The sequence below is a fragment of the Hemitrygon akajei genome, chromosome 7 (genome assembly GCF_048418815.1).
Source record: "Hemitrygon akajei chromosome 7, sHemAka1.3, whole genome shotgun sequence".
NCBI classification, from domain to species: Eukaryota; Metazoa; Chordata; class Chondrichthyes; order Myliobatiformes; family Dasyatidae; genus Hemitrygon; species Hemitrygon akajei.
In genome coordinates this window covers 46,957,767-46,972,829 of record NC_133130.1, presented here as the reverse complement: position 1 = coordinate 46,972,829, position 15,063 = coordinate 46,957,767, and the positions used below count along the sequence as shown (strand labels likewise).

Here is a 15,063-nt window from a genome sequence, read left to right as displayed (position 1 = left end):
TAAGAGCTGCTTCCGTTGTCCAATCACAAAGTCACTCCGCCCGAAGGAGGTTCTTGCAGATACTTATTTATATGGAGAACATAAAATACCACAGGAAACCAGTAACTATTTGCGTTTACAGAGCACTTAATGTGGAAAATTAAATCCAAACGTACTTCATGGGATCATGGTAGAAATAATGGACACCCGCCCAGCCAAAGAAGGAAAGATTAAAAAGTATCAATAGCTTGATTGGAGAGGTGGATCTCATGGAGGCTCCTTAGGAGAGAGACGATTTGCATGTAGAGTAGGAGTTTTAAAATGTGGGGAATGGGTAGCTGAAGTTTCAGAATGAATTAATTTATATAAATTACATTGCTGAAGGAATTGGCTGCAACACTTTTAACTTGTAAATGCACCTTATGCTGAATGTCAGTCTTATGGAATATATGTTATTATTTGTGTTATGTTGGTTTATGTGTTGTGTGTGAGTTATATATACCGTGTTGTGTGCCTTCATCTGGAGGGACATTGTTCTGTTTGGCTGTATACATGTATATAGCTAGCTGGTAGTGTGGCATCTTCACCTGACTTCAAGGCGAATGGTGCCAGGTTCAAATCCAGCCAGCTCCCTGCACGTTTTCCATCCGTTTTGGGTTGACTGTTGAGCTAGTGACTCGGCCTCGTAAAAACAGACAAAAATGCCAAAGAACCAACAAGGTTGCCTGCCTGACACACCTCAAGATGTGGTAAGGAACGACGACAACAATTGTGTATCAGGTGGAATGACAATAAATTTGAAGTTGAACCTGAACAACATTTGCTCGATGGCATGTTTGTAATAGTCTCGTTGCTGGAAATTTGAAACAAAATCATAAAGTTTTGGAAACACTCAGCAGGTCAGAAAAAAGAATGACGTTCGACCTTTAATATTAACTTCTTTTCTATTTCCATCTGGTTCCAGCATTTTTTGTTTTTGATTATCACAGTGAGGAGTTCTGTGTGAAGCTTCCTTTTTCCTTCTGTCATGTTCCTGGTATTCGCCTTTCAATTTTATTCCAGTTCAGCTCATCTGATTTTTGTTATTTTGTTCCTTTATTTGAAATAGAAGTGACTACGCGGGCAGAGCGATTTTTATACTTCCTGGTCCCACTTTACTGAGAGCAACTACTGCAGAAAACACAGTGAGGATAGGGTGCTGAGACAAGGTTATTGTAAAGCATGAACAGAATGAACAAGGCGTGCCACTGGTGTAGAGGGCCATAATATAATGGGAAGCAAGAGGAAAAGTGTAAGTTTATGCAATCATGCACCTGCATCTCAGTCCTCGGCAATCCTGTGTGGAAGCAAAACAAAGGTAGGAAGGTGATCAGGAGAAGGAATATATTGTGACTATGAGGTCTAGGAAGTGACTGTGTGAGACAACAGGCAGCATTGAGGACACAGAAGAGAAATGTAGGAATGCGGTTAATGCACTATCACTGTTAACTGCATTCATTACATTCATTGGTATTGTTGCTTGCAAGGCAAACAAATAACATGTAGATTTTATCATTTTCTGAGAAAAGAATAGAACTTTATTGTCATTGCTCAAGACAATGAGATTATAGTGCTACTCTAGTCCATGCAAAAGATATTTGTAATGCATACAGTATAGCTTAAATTTTTAAAAAATCCCATATTTACTTGTAATATGTGACTTTGATAGTCCATAAAACTCAAAGGCCATTTGTAAGCTAGAGAGTAGCACAACAGTCCTTGGGAAGAAGCTGTTTTTCAGTCTAAGGTATTTCTGTATCTACTACCACATGGCAGGAGATTGTGTCTGGGATGCAATGGGTCTTTAATGATGTTCTGAGCAAGCATTAGACATTGAGAGTTGTAGATAGTCTCCAAAGTTCGGTAGTAGAGTCCCAGTGATTTGTTGAGCCACCCTAATCACCCGTTGGAGTGCTTTGTGAACTGACTTGCTGCAGTTAGAGTACCATACTATCATTTTGTATGTAAGTATATTCTCCATCAAACATCGATAAAAGTTGGCCAGCAATTTCTGGGGCAGATTAACTCTCCTTAAGCACTTCAGGTAGTATAGTTGACGTTGTGCCTTCCCTACTATCGAGGTTGTGTTGACGGACCGAGAGAGCTCTTTGGTGATGTTCATACCCAAAATCTGAAACTGGAGACCCTCTCTGCTACTTCACCATTTATAATAGTAGGGCTTGTTTGGGACCTCTTGCCTTCCTGAAGTCAATTATTATTTCTTTTGTCTTCTTGACATTGAGTGATAGATTGTGGTTCCTGCACCAATCAGACAGTTTCAGCACAAACAAGGGAAAATCTGCAGATGCTGGAAATCCAAGCAACACACGCAAGATGCTGGAGGAACTCAGCAGGCCAGGCAGCATCTGTGCAATAGAGTAGTCGACATTTTAGGCCGAGACCCTTCAGCAGGACTGCTGAGTTCCTCCAGCATTTTGTGGGATAGTTTCAGCACTTCCTCACTACGTGCAGATTCATTATTGTTTGTGATCCCAGTTGTGCCATCTGCAAATTTGATGAATGAGTTTGTAGCATGAGCAGGAATGCAATTACAGGCAGAGGGAGTAGAGAAGTGGGCTCAGTACACATCCCTGCAGGGCACTGGTCAGAGTTATGGGGATTGATGTGTTTCACATTCTGGGTACAATTAGTGAGGAAGGCTAAGATCCAATTACAGGTTGATATGCTAAGACCTAGATTGTGGAGCTTGACAGTCAGCTTGTTCGGTAGTATGATGTTGAATGCCGAGCTGCAATCAATGAAAAGCATCTGTGCGTAGGATCTCAACCAATGGTAGATCTATATATTAAAGATCATACCACCTCATACTCTACTCTTAAAGGTACATTAATGCCATGGAGCATATCAGATATTGGCAAGCTATTAACATTTGTTAAAAAGCATAGACGACAAAGATCTTCAACATGCCACTGAAAAAGCCAGAATCTCTTTGTTGAGATAAACTTGAAGAATTAACTCTTCTTTCTCCATAGGTGCTGCCCGAACTGTTGAATATTCCCAACTTTCTGTTTTCAATTGTCTGTAGTTTTATTTTGCTTTTTCAGGAGCTTTGCTGAGAGTGAGTCACACCTGAATTATTAAACTTTTTGAACCAATCATTAATAGGGAATAACAGCAATGATTGTGATAATAAGCAATCATTAATAAGAAGATTGGCATCTGTAGTTGTTATTTGTATGGATAAAGAACCCAAGTGATAAGAAGACTTACTGACTGGGAGACCTCAGTCAGTCCGGATCAGGAGCAGCATCTCCAACACCATCATACTGAGCATGGGGACCCCAGGGCTGTGTGCTCAGTCCACTGCTGTTCACTCTGCTGACCCACGACTGTGCTGCAAAACACAACTTGAACCACATCATCAAGTTCGCCGATGACATGACCGTGGTGGGTCTCATCAGTAAGAACGACGTGTCAGCCTAAAGAGAGGAGGTGCAGCAGCTAACGGACTGGTGCAGACAACCTGTCTCTGAATGTGAACAAAACAAAAGAGATGCTTGTTGACTTCAGGAGGGCATGGAGCAACCACTCCCCGCTGAACATCGACGGCTCCTCGGTAAAGATTGTTAAGAGCACCAAATTTCTTGGTGTTCACCTGACGGAGAATCTCACCTGGTCCTTCAACACCAGCTCCATAGCAAAGAAAGCCCAGCAGCATCTCTACTTTCTGCAAAGGCTGAGGAAAGTCTATCTCCCATCCCCCATCCTCATCACATTCTACAGGGGTTGTATTGAGAGTATCCTGAGCAGCTGCATCACTGCCTGGTTCAGAAATTGCACCATCTCGGATTGCAAGATGCTGCAGCGGATAGTGAGGTCAGCTGAGAAGATCATCGGGGTCTCTCTTCCTGCCATTATGGACTTTACACTACACGCTGCATCCGCAAAGCAAACAACATTATGAAGGACTCCACGCAAACTCATCTCCCTCCTGCCATTTGGGAAAAGGCACCGAAGCATTCGGGCTCTCACGGCCAGACTATGTAACAGTTTCTTCCCCCAAGCTATCAGACTCCTCAATACCCAGAGCCTGGATCAACACCTTACTGCCCTATTGTCTTGTTATTATTTATTGTAATGCCTGCACTGTTTTGTGCACTTTATGCAGTCCTGGGTAGGTCTGTGGTCTAGTGTATTTTTTTTCCATTTTTTACGTAGTTCAGTCTAGTTTTTGTACTGTGTCATGTAACACCATGGTCCTGAAAAATGTCTCATTTTTACTATGTACTGTACATAGCAGTTGTGGTCGAAATGACAATAAAAGTGACTTGACTTGACAAGCTGCAGAGGGTTGTAAATTTAGTCAGCTCCATCTTCGATACTAGCCTACAAAGTACCCAGGACATCTTCAGGGAGCGGTGTCTCAGAACGACAGCATCCATTATTAAGGACATCTAGCACCCAGGGCATGCCCTTTTCTCACTGTTACCATCAGGTAGGAGATACAGAAGCCTGAAGGCACACACTCAGTGATTCAGGAACAGCTTTTTCCCCTCTGCCATCCGATTCCTAAATGGACATTGAACCCTTAGACACTACCTCACTTTTTTTAAATATACGGTATTTCTGTTTCTTGCACGTTTTTTAAAAATCTACTCAATATATATATACTGTAATTGATTTATTATAGTTTGGAGGAACTCAGTTTGTTGTATTTGTGTAAATAGTAAATAGTATGAAAGCCACGTGTGAGGAGCATTATTTCCATCTGTAATATCTCTATTTTTTTTCCCTTTCAAGGTTTTTTGAAGACCCTGACCTGGAGTTACATGCTGACTACAGTTCTTTGCGGAAATGGGTCCCGCTCTCGGGGTTCCATAACTTGCTGCTGTTTGGCATGCCAAAGGCTCAGCATAAGACTCCAGCTCGAATTCAGAAGCCTAGGATCTCATGGTTCTGGAAATGGGCAGATCGAGGGTCGGTGTCACAACAGGAGACCTGTGTGTCATCGGGGGAGCTGGGATATCTGCGGCTGTGTGCCTGGTGACCCGGGATCTTTGCAATCTTCAGGCACAGAGCTCAAAAAAAGCGACATAACAGACATTTGACATCGTAAATCAGTGAGTTGTTTGTTATGTCTCTCCGCTCACTGGGAAAATGGAGACACCACTTTCTTCCTGATGATGAATGGCTAAGGCACATATACAACACTTATATTTAGAAGTGTGGAAATTTACAGTGGAAAGGCTCCATATTTGGAGATTAAGGCTTAGTAGAAAGGTGACGATGAAAATTAAAGATCACTATCAGCTGTGAACTTTTAAAACACTTAGTTGTCTTAAGACAATTGGACTCAGAACTGGCAGCTCAGGGAACATGTGTGTTTGAAGGCTGAGCCAGCATTTAATTGCCCATATCTAGCTGCTCTTGAGATAGTGGTAATGAACTGCTTTCTTGAACTGTGGGGATACCCTGAATGTTGTTGGGAAAAGAGTTCCAGGATTTTGCCCCAAGTCAGGATGGTGATTGACGTGGAGGGTAATTGAATGGTATTTCCCACACTTTCGCTGCCCTTGTCCTAGCTATAGAGGTTTGGGAAGTTTTGTCCAAGGAGTCTTGCTGAGTTGCTGCAGTGCATCATGCAGCTCTACTGTGTGCTGGTGGTGGAGTGAATGAATGTTGTCAATGGGGTTCCTGTCAAGTGGGCTGCTATGTATTTATGATATTGAGCTTCTTTAGAGTAGCTCAAATCTCATCCAGGCAAGCACAGATTATTCCATCATACTCTCGATTCCATTCTTGGCTTTGGGGAATTAAGAGGTGAGTTACTGGTCACAGAACTCTTGAGTTTACAAATTACAACAGGAGACAGAAAATATATGACCAAAGGGCAATGTTGCGATGGTCTTGGGGGATTTCAATATGCAGGTAGATCTGAAAAAACAGGTTGGTGCAGGATCCCAAGAGGGGGAGTTTCTAGAATGCCTATGAGATGGCTTTTTAGAGCAGCTAGGGGATCAGCTATTCTGAATTGATTATTGTGCAATGAACCAGAATTGATTAGAGAGCTTAAGGTAAAGGAATCCTGAGGAGCAGGTGATCATAATATGATAGAATTAACTTTGCAGTTTGAGAAAAAGCTGAAGTCAGATGTATCAGTATAACAGTGCAGCAAAAGGAGTTCAAAGGTTTAAAGGTTCATTGTTTTGTCAAAGTATGCATGTACAATACCACTCTGATATTCGTCTTCTCCAGATAGTCATGAAATACAGAAAAAACACAGGGGTTGTTGAAAGACATCAGGCCCCCCTTATGAAAAAAAGAAACAAAACTCACAAAATCTAGACCATCCACCCCCCCCACAAAAAAATAATAGTTCGCCTACATGGAAAACAGCAGCTAAAACATCAAACCACAAACCCCCAACCCACTTCCTTAGAAAAAAAGTTTAAATATCAAACCCAAATCCTCTCCCTCTCAAAAAAAGAACTGTGATAATAGCATCAAACCCCCTAACTCCTCTCTCACACGTAATCTAACAGACCACTCACACAGAAAAACACCAACAAGAACATCAGACCCCAAACCCCCAACCCATCTCTCGCACAAAACGTAACATATCACCCATCTGCCTGTTGGCAATAAGAAAGAAAGCACAGAAAACTGAAGGTGACCAATATAAACTACAGTCCAATAATTATATAGATCTCAGTATTTGGAAAACTTCCTCTCAACAACATTGAAGAGAGCCGCCACACAAACACAGACTTTCTGTGAAGAGTGACCGCCACGCCAGGTGCAAACAACGCTGACCCGGCTGCCGACCGACATCAACCCTGATGACTCGATGAGCCAAATGGACTAAATCTGTTCCTATATCTTATGGCTTTATAACATACTGAACTAGTAACTAAATGTCTGCATACACAATGTCAATATCCCTCTATCCTCTGCATGTTCAGGTACTTATCTGAAGGTCTCCATGAATCTGCCTCCACCAGAACTCCTGGCAGCACATTCTAGGCACCCCCAACTCTCTGTGTTTTCAAAGCAAAATGAGTCCCATACATTTCCTTTGAACTTTCACCCTATCATCTTAAATGCACGTCTTACCCTCTCATCTAAAATGCATGATCTCTATTTCAACCCTGGGGTAAAAAGATACCAGTTTTCTACTCTTGTCTATTTCTTTTCTCATAATCTTATAAACTTCTGTCCTCTCTCCCTCCCTCTCACCCTCTGCTGCATCAGAAAAGCCACCCCAAGTTTGTCCAACCTCTTCTTACAGCACATACCCTCTAATTCAGGCTGCATTTTCTGTACCCTCTTCCAAATCTTCCCCTCTCTTGTCGGCCTGAGTTTAGTCCTTTAATCTTAGCTGTGACCATCTGTGTTGTTTTATTTTAAAGCCAACTACTTTAACTTTGTCACCAGTGATTTAATGCTCTAGGAGTTCAGTGTTACTCCAGTGTAATAAAAGATCCCAAGTGCCTCATAAGAGCATTTGACATGGAGCCAGAAAAAAGGGACTCTGGGCTAATGATTATATATGCTTGGTGAAAGAAGTAGGTTTTAATCAGCGGTTTAGCACTAGTAATGGAGAGGTTAGGTGAAGGAATTTTAGATTTGAGGGCCTTGCAGCTGAATTTCAAGTATTTCTGCGCAAAATTTATAGTATTCAGAGTTAAACGAAATCACCAAAATGATAAAATACTGCAGATATAGGTAAGCTCTGAAGATAAGGACTCTTAACAAGCTATTTGTACTTGCCCAGAGTGCACAGGGAGCAGTAGTCCAACCCAGCCTCCATCTACACTCCTATAAGGTTGTCCTTAACTAAACTTTGCCACAAGCTGCAGCAACAACTGCAAACTTAGAGCAGAATAAAGATTACCTTGGTGGTGAATGTCAAAGTGACTGCCGCAGAGTTGAGACAACACTTTTACTGCATAGGGTAGTCAGGAACAAGGCAAATGTGACATGAACCTCTTTTGAGCATAGTTTTAAGGTTTCTTTGTATTAAGACACCTATATTAAAAAACAGGAAAATATCTTATGTTCTGTCTGGGTAGTTTACAATGGTATGAACATTGAATTTTCCAGCTTCATATAATCCACATGCCTATGCTCTTTTCTCTCTTCATCTGTGAGCCAGCCACCTTACCTTGCCCTTCCCCCCACAACTATTTTCATCTAACAATCATCTCATCTGGCCCTCACCCATCTCTTATCTGGTTTCTCCTATCACAGCTCATTAGTTTCCAGCATTTGCAACCTCTTACTTCCAGTTATCAACCTGCAGCCTCCCTCTCCCTACTGGTTCTGACACCCCCCCCCCCCATACTTTTTCTATCTTTCCTTATCTGTCTCTACCTGTCACCCTTCAACTACTGTTTGCTGGCTCCATCTGTTCATAAACTCCCACTTCACCAGTTTGCACCTATCACGTGCCAACCCCTTCTTCATCCATCTCTTCCACCTCTGTTCTATCTCCCTTCTACACTTTGTCCTGATGCAGTCTTGACAATCCTGTTGACTCCACAGAAGTTGTTTGACACTGCTTCCTCCAGCAGTTTCTTTATTTTCCCTTCAGAATACACCATTTTTGCCTCCACCTTTCATGCTCTTTTGCTAAGATGGCAAGCCACAATCCAAGATGCCCATGTTTGTTTGCGCAAACTGTTTCAGGTGCACCGGAAAATCATGCTGTATTCCAAAACTGAAAGGATTTCCACTCTCTGAACCTCCGAATGGTGTGTGACCAAAGTAATGTGATCAGTATTTCATGTTAATTAATGCCTAGTAGCAGTCTGCCTTTATCAATTACAACTGAGACACTACAGCACGCTGAAGGAACTCTATTCAGCAACAAGAGATATCTGCTGCCAAATTAGTTGATGATTGCACTGCATATAGTGAATCAGTTTTTCTCCTGTGCCAGCCACTTAGGAAGAACTTAATGACACACAGCAGAGGAAATGTTAAGGTTTATGGTGACCTGCTTTAATAGTGAAATATTGTCATTGTGAGAGTGCATCTACAGTGTTCAAATGAGGACAAGAAAGAGAATTAGAGATAATCTGGACAGCCATAATCTTCCTATGTCTGTGATTAACTCCACTAGTTTAGAATCATTCTGATGCACTTCATGTGTTTAAGAGATTTTCTACAGAGGGTCAGGACACTAGTTAAGGTAGAGTGTGAAATTATTTTAAGATGAGGGATAGTGGCAAGTTGGATATTAGGATTTCAAAGATGATTTTGAGACATTGGATTTGGGAGACGTGTTGATCAAAGTTAAAGAGGACATCTTTTATACCAAGGCAATTTACTTAAAAGAAAATCTCTTTCACTGACTCCTAGTCCTAGATTCTCTCATCCAAAACACCTTTGTTACAACAAAGTCTTACCTCTGCTATGTGGACTTGAATTCCCACAATTGAAAACCAGCTAAGATACATCCAGAGGCTTTTTGTGTTGTCCGATGTCCCTGCAGGTTCACGATACCTACTTGGTGTTTACAGTGAGAGAAGATCGAAAGAAAATTGCTGACTTCACAAGCATTGTAGTAGTCTTTAATTTTCTTAGCAGAACTATATTCATAATTTACTTTCTTGGCACGGTCACTTCAAAATGCATTCACTGCCATCTATTCAATCTGCCTTTTTACTTTACAGGTCCCCATTGTTCCCTTGTATTAAGAATCTCAGTTTAGCTCCATTCATAAACTTTTCAGTCTTTTGATTGTAGTACATGGAAAATTTGATGGAATATTCTGATAAAAGGTAATCAGAATAAAATGCTGAGTCTCTCTGCACTGCCTTACATAAGTTCATATTCTAACCAGTCTTGAATGTTTTACCAAGATTCTATTACCGCATTTATAAGCTCTCTTTAAGATCTTTAGTTTTGATTTTTAATACCCCAACTCCCAACACTATCAAACCCTTCTCGTCATAATGCACATTATCAGTTCATTTCTTGCATTCCCAGAGAAAATAGCCTTTCCCAACAGATACAAACTGTCAGTTTGGGTCTGTTTCTTATAGAGGTGATGATCTCAACCATGTGCTTGCATGTTTTGGTCCATAATTGCAATTTTTTAAAATGTCATTAATATTTTCCTAAGAAAATTGTCGTTTCTCTAAATGCATTTTCATGCAACTTTAATAACTTAAAATCACTAGTTGCAGGTTCTTGAAGCCTTTTGTGTCAGATTTGTAAGAATGGCAATTAAGTAGTTATAACACAAGAAATTCTGCAGATGCTTTAAGTCCAGATCAACACACCTTTTGGGATGAGATTCATCATCAAAACTGGAAAGGAATGGGGTAGAAGAGAGAATAAGTAGTCCCAACATTTTAAGACCCAGAAATGCATAAATTTTGGATGTGTTCAGATTGTAACTATTGTAAGCTCTCAGCAATTTGAGCAGCAGTTATGTGCAGAATTTCACATTGATGGCCCACTTAAAAGAAAATTATAAGCAAGAAAGTAGATTTTTTAAACTTCCTCGCTTATACCTTTGTGTTAGTACAAGAGCAAGGTGAAGGATCATGAGGAATAGATCGGCACAGAACCTGATGTGCTGAATAGGTACAATTTGAGTACTCATTTGGAATTCCAAAATCCCTTTTTGAGTACTGACATTATCACAAATGGAAAATTCAACAAGGCACTGCATAGGTTCCCAGGCTACGTGCAGGCCTCTGCACACCAGAGATAGTTTTGATAAGTGACCTCACATATGTAATGAACAGAAGTTAATGAAAAATAGAAAAACACTGCATAAAGTGAAAAATGAAGATCTCCATATTGTACTGTATTGAAAGAATGAATTTGTAAGCATTGGAGTAAACATATGCTGCTTAATGGTACGCTGGGTATGAAACAAGCAAAGACCTATTACAATGAACTGAAAATCAAAGGTAATTTATAAATATCAGCAAGATAAAGTGTCTGCTGAGCACAAAGCAGCAGAGAAATTCAGATAGTTGGAAGAAAATTTAACACCAGAACAAGTCTATACTGATTGTTTTTATACCTTACATAAAACCCCCAAAAAGTAAATTACAAATACCGTACAATGTAACCTTTTAATCAAAACACAGCATTGTACGTGGAAACTGAAAACCTGTTGTTTACTGTTGTTCAGTAGCTGATTCAGATATTCTCCTGACGTTGCAGTGCTATTTTTGTTACCCTGCACACATTAAATTAATAGTATATAATAATTTTTACTGTTAAGTTTAGATGTGTGATGAACAGTATAAAACAAAGACTGCTTACTGGCAGCACATAAATTCAGAGTTGTTAATGATGCCTATCCCAAGCTATCTCATTATATATTCCAAAATCCCAAACACTTGTGGCCCCAAACATTTCAGATAAGCAGTACTCAACCAGTACATATTACATGAAGAATCTAGACCAAAATGGCCCGTTTAAAAAGTTTTCCAATCCATGTTCAAAATTGGCTAGTCTTAAAAGGAAAACTGCAGAAATTAAAATGTTTTTCTCAGCAATATTTAATAAGCTGCTATCAACAGAATTACAGTTTTGTCACACTCCAGGAAGAGCCCTTTAATAACAGCATTTTTATTGTCACACCATTGGAACAAATCTTCATAAAATACAAAAAAAAAAGCATTTCCAGATAGAGGTTTATTACAGCAAAGAAGCTAGTGCACAATTTATTACACTAAAAATACTACTTGAAATGCATGCAAAATGTACTGACTAAACAGATAAATAAGGAAGCTCTGACTGTACATGCACAAATAGTACAAATCCTTTAAACTGAAAGCTAAAACTAAATTAAAACAAACCCATGTCAATATATACAGTAAACTAAAGAACGTTGAGGTTTTATAGGTTCTTTGTGCTATCTTCTAAATCAAATTACAGTATAATTTTATTTTAGTATTTTCAAACATCTTACACTGAAAAATAAACAAGTGTTAATGCATATTAATAGTCTCAAGCCATTTTTAATAAAAAGTAACTATTTGGAAAAACTGCCCCATACCCTCCCCTCATTTATTTCCCTGCAAGACTCAATCTACATTTGAGTCTCCTTCAGTTGGGAATGCATGATCTTCTTAGTTATGATCATCACCTTCAGCAGGCATACAGAGGCACATTTTTATTAGGGTAAGGCAATTGTGCCTAGGCTTTCTTGGCAATCTTCCCTTCTGAAGTATCCTGCTGTAGTCTATGGTTCAGCCTAACAGCCAGATTAATAACTGGCAAAGTTCAAAGATGTATCACAGCATCTCTTGACACTCTTGTAACTCAGATACACGATCTATTGGCTTGGCATAGCTGTTCGAGGACTTATTATCAAAATCAATGATGATAGATTAATTTGATAACATGATGAATTCCATTACTGATTCTTTTGTCAGTGTGAATTGGATTCACTACATGTATTGTGTTAGTTTTAGTTAAAAATTAATTAAAAATATGAATTTAAAATATTTGTATGCTACAAAGAATGCAGTAAATGCTGCAGTTCAGTACCTAATAAGCTTATAAATCGATATTTTTTAAAAATAGGAGAAACGGCAAAAATATTAATGAGATGAAACACAGCTAATTTTATTGGAATTCAAATTATGTAAGTTTTCTGGAGTTATCTTAAAGCAAGTGCACCTCTTTGGTATCAAAACCAAATTAATAATTTTACAAAGTTCAGTTTAAATCATGATTAATTTCAATCTAATCAGATGGTGTTCGAACAAAATTAAGGACACTTCCTTCGGTCTAAGGTTTTGATTAATATAACCAGGAGTTTAATGCTGTTGAATTCAAAAAACTTTAACCATAAAAAAATACAATGTCAAAAGATTGCATTTTGTACAATACAATCTTAAAGGGTTCATGATGTTTTCACCTTCATTAAATGAACACTATTTTCAAAGATAATAAATTAATATAGGGCAAAAGAAAACAAATGCCTTGATGCATCAAATTCCATAAATAACTGTCCTAGAAACATTTTTGTAAGTTCTTCAAACCTACTGGCCTTTTTTTTCTTTTACAAAATGCTATGTACACATATATAATAAACAAACTAATTTAAATGTTTGTGTTGTTAACAGTTCAATTCATCAAAATGAAGAACTTGGGAAATGTAGAGGACACTGAGAAACAATTAGATAGTGTTAAATATTCTTCTTGGGTGATGAATTTGGGATTATGTGAAGCATCTTGAGTTAAACCAAGCCACACAAGCAATTATTTTTTTAAAAATCAGGTCAATGCAAGGATGAAGATTGTGATTCAGATTGAATTCCAATCAGTGATGGAGGTTGCTGTAGTACTGGCCTAGGATTCAAACGGGGTGGAATAGGGTTATTTGGGCGAATTAATGGTGGTGGAGGCTGGTTAAGGGTTGGTCTTGGCTGTAGAAAACGAGTTTGTTGCTGGAGTGGAGGTGGTTGACGATGAAGAGCAGGAGCTGCAGGAAGTACTGGTCGAAGCAGTGGAGGTGGCTGATTTAATGTAGCCACACATGTAACAGCTACGGTAACAGGTGTTGGAGGTGCTGGAGCAGAGACAGGAGGTGATGGGATCTGCAAAAGAAAGGTTAATTATTTGTATCTCACAGCAAAGCATCGCCATTTCAGTCAGTTTCAAATTTAGCACTATTTCAACAAGGCACTGTGCAAAAGCATTGTGTAAAGCAAAGATGCTTTAAAAATAATTTTAAAAGTTTGTAAATATCAAAAAAATATAAAGAGCAGTAAACAATAAAAACTAAATCAACTCAATATTTGGTGTGACCTTTAAAACTACATCAATTCTCTTAGGTACACTGTCATGCAGTTTTATAAGGAAGTTAGCTGGTAGGTTGTTCCAAGCATCTTGGAGAACTTGCCACAATTCTTCTGTAGACTTGTGCTGTCTTGCTTGCTTCTGTCTCTCCAGGTAATCCCAGAGAGCCTCGATGATGTTGAGATCAGGGCTCTGTGGAGACCATACCGTCTGTTGCAGAACTTCTTATTTTCCATTTCACTAAAGAGAGTTCCTTTTAACCTTAGCTGTGTGGGGTCATTTAACTACATTTTACTGGTGCACCACTGAAAGCATCCTGACAAGCTGCATCTCCATCTGGTATGGGAGCTACCGAGCATTGAACTAGAAGTCCCTACAAGGACTGTGAGAACAGCTGAGAGTATCTTTGATTAGGAATAGTCAGCGTGGCTTTGTCAAAGGCAGGTCATGCCTTCGAACTTAATTGACTTTTTTGAGGATGTGACCAAACACGTTGATGAAGGTAGAGCAGTAGATGTAGTGTATATGGATTTCAGCAAGGCATTTGATAAGGTACCTCATGCAAGGCTTATTGAGAAAGTAAAGAGGCTTGGGATCTAGGGGACATTGTGTTGTGGATCCAGAACTAGCTTGCCCACAAAGGCAAAGAGTGGTTGTAGATGGGTCATATTCTGCATGGAGGTCGGTGACCAGTGGTGTACCTCAGGGATCTGTTCTGGGAACCCTACTCTTTGTGATTTTTATAAATGACCTGGATGAGAAAGTGGAGGGATGGGTTAGTAAACTTACTGATAATGCAAAGGTTGGGGATGTTGGGTATAGTGTGGAGGGCTGTCAGAGGTTACAGTGGGATATTGATAGGATGCAAAACTGGGCAGAAGTGGCAGAAGGGGTTCAACCCAGTTAAGTGTGAGGTGGTTCATTTTGGTAGGTCAAATATGATGGCAGAATGTAGTATTAACGGTAAGACTCTTGGCACCGTGGAGGATCAGAGGGTCCGAGTCCACAGGACCCTCAAAGCTGCTGCGCAGGTTCACTCTGTGGTTAAGGCAGCATATGGTGCATTGGGCTTCATCAATCATGGGATTGAGTTTAGGAGCCCAGAGGTAATGTTGCAGCTATATAGGACCCTGGTCAGACCCCACTTGGAGTACTGTGCTCAGTTCTAATCACCTCACTACAGGAAGGATGTGGAAACTATAGAAAGGGTGTAGAGGAGATTTACAAGGATGTTACCTGGATTGGGGAGCATGCCTTATGAGAAAAGGTTGAGAGCACACGGGCCTTTTCTCCTTGGAGCAACTG

At 39.8% G+C, this 15,063-nt stretch overlaps 1 protein-coding gene across 6 annotated transcripts in view; it reads right to left on the bottom strand.

Annotated features, from left to right (window-relative positions):
- Nucleotides 1-11,489: 11,489 nt before the first annotated feature.
- LOC140730411 (REST corepressor 3-like) overlaps nt 11,490-15,063 on the bottom strand; it is a 71,083-nt gene continuing 67,509 nt past the window's right edge. For all 6 annotated transcript variants that reach the window (XM_073050762.1, XM_073050759.1, XM_073050761.1 and 3 more), the window contains one exon: nt 11,490-13,556. In XM_073050762.1, coding sequence (XP_072906863.1) covers nt 13,239-13,556 — 318 coding nt within the window. In that variant the 3' untranslated portion in view covers nt 11,490-13,238. The remainder of the gene's footprint in view (nt 13,557-15,063) is intronic.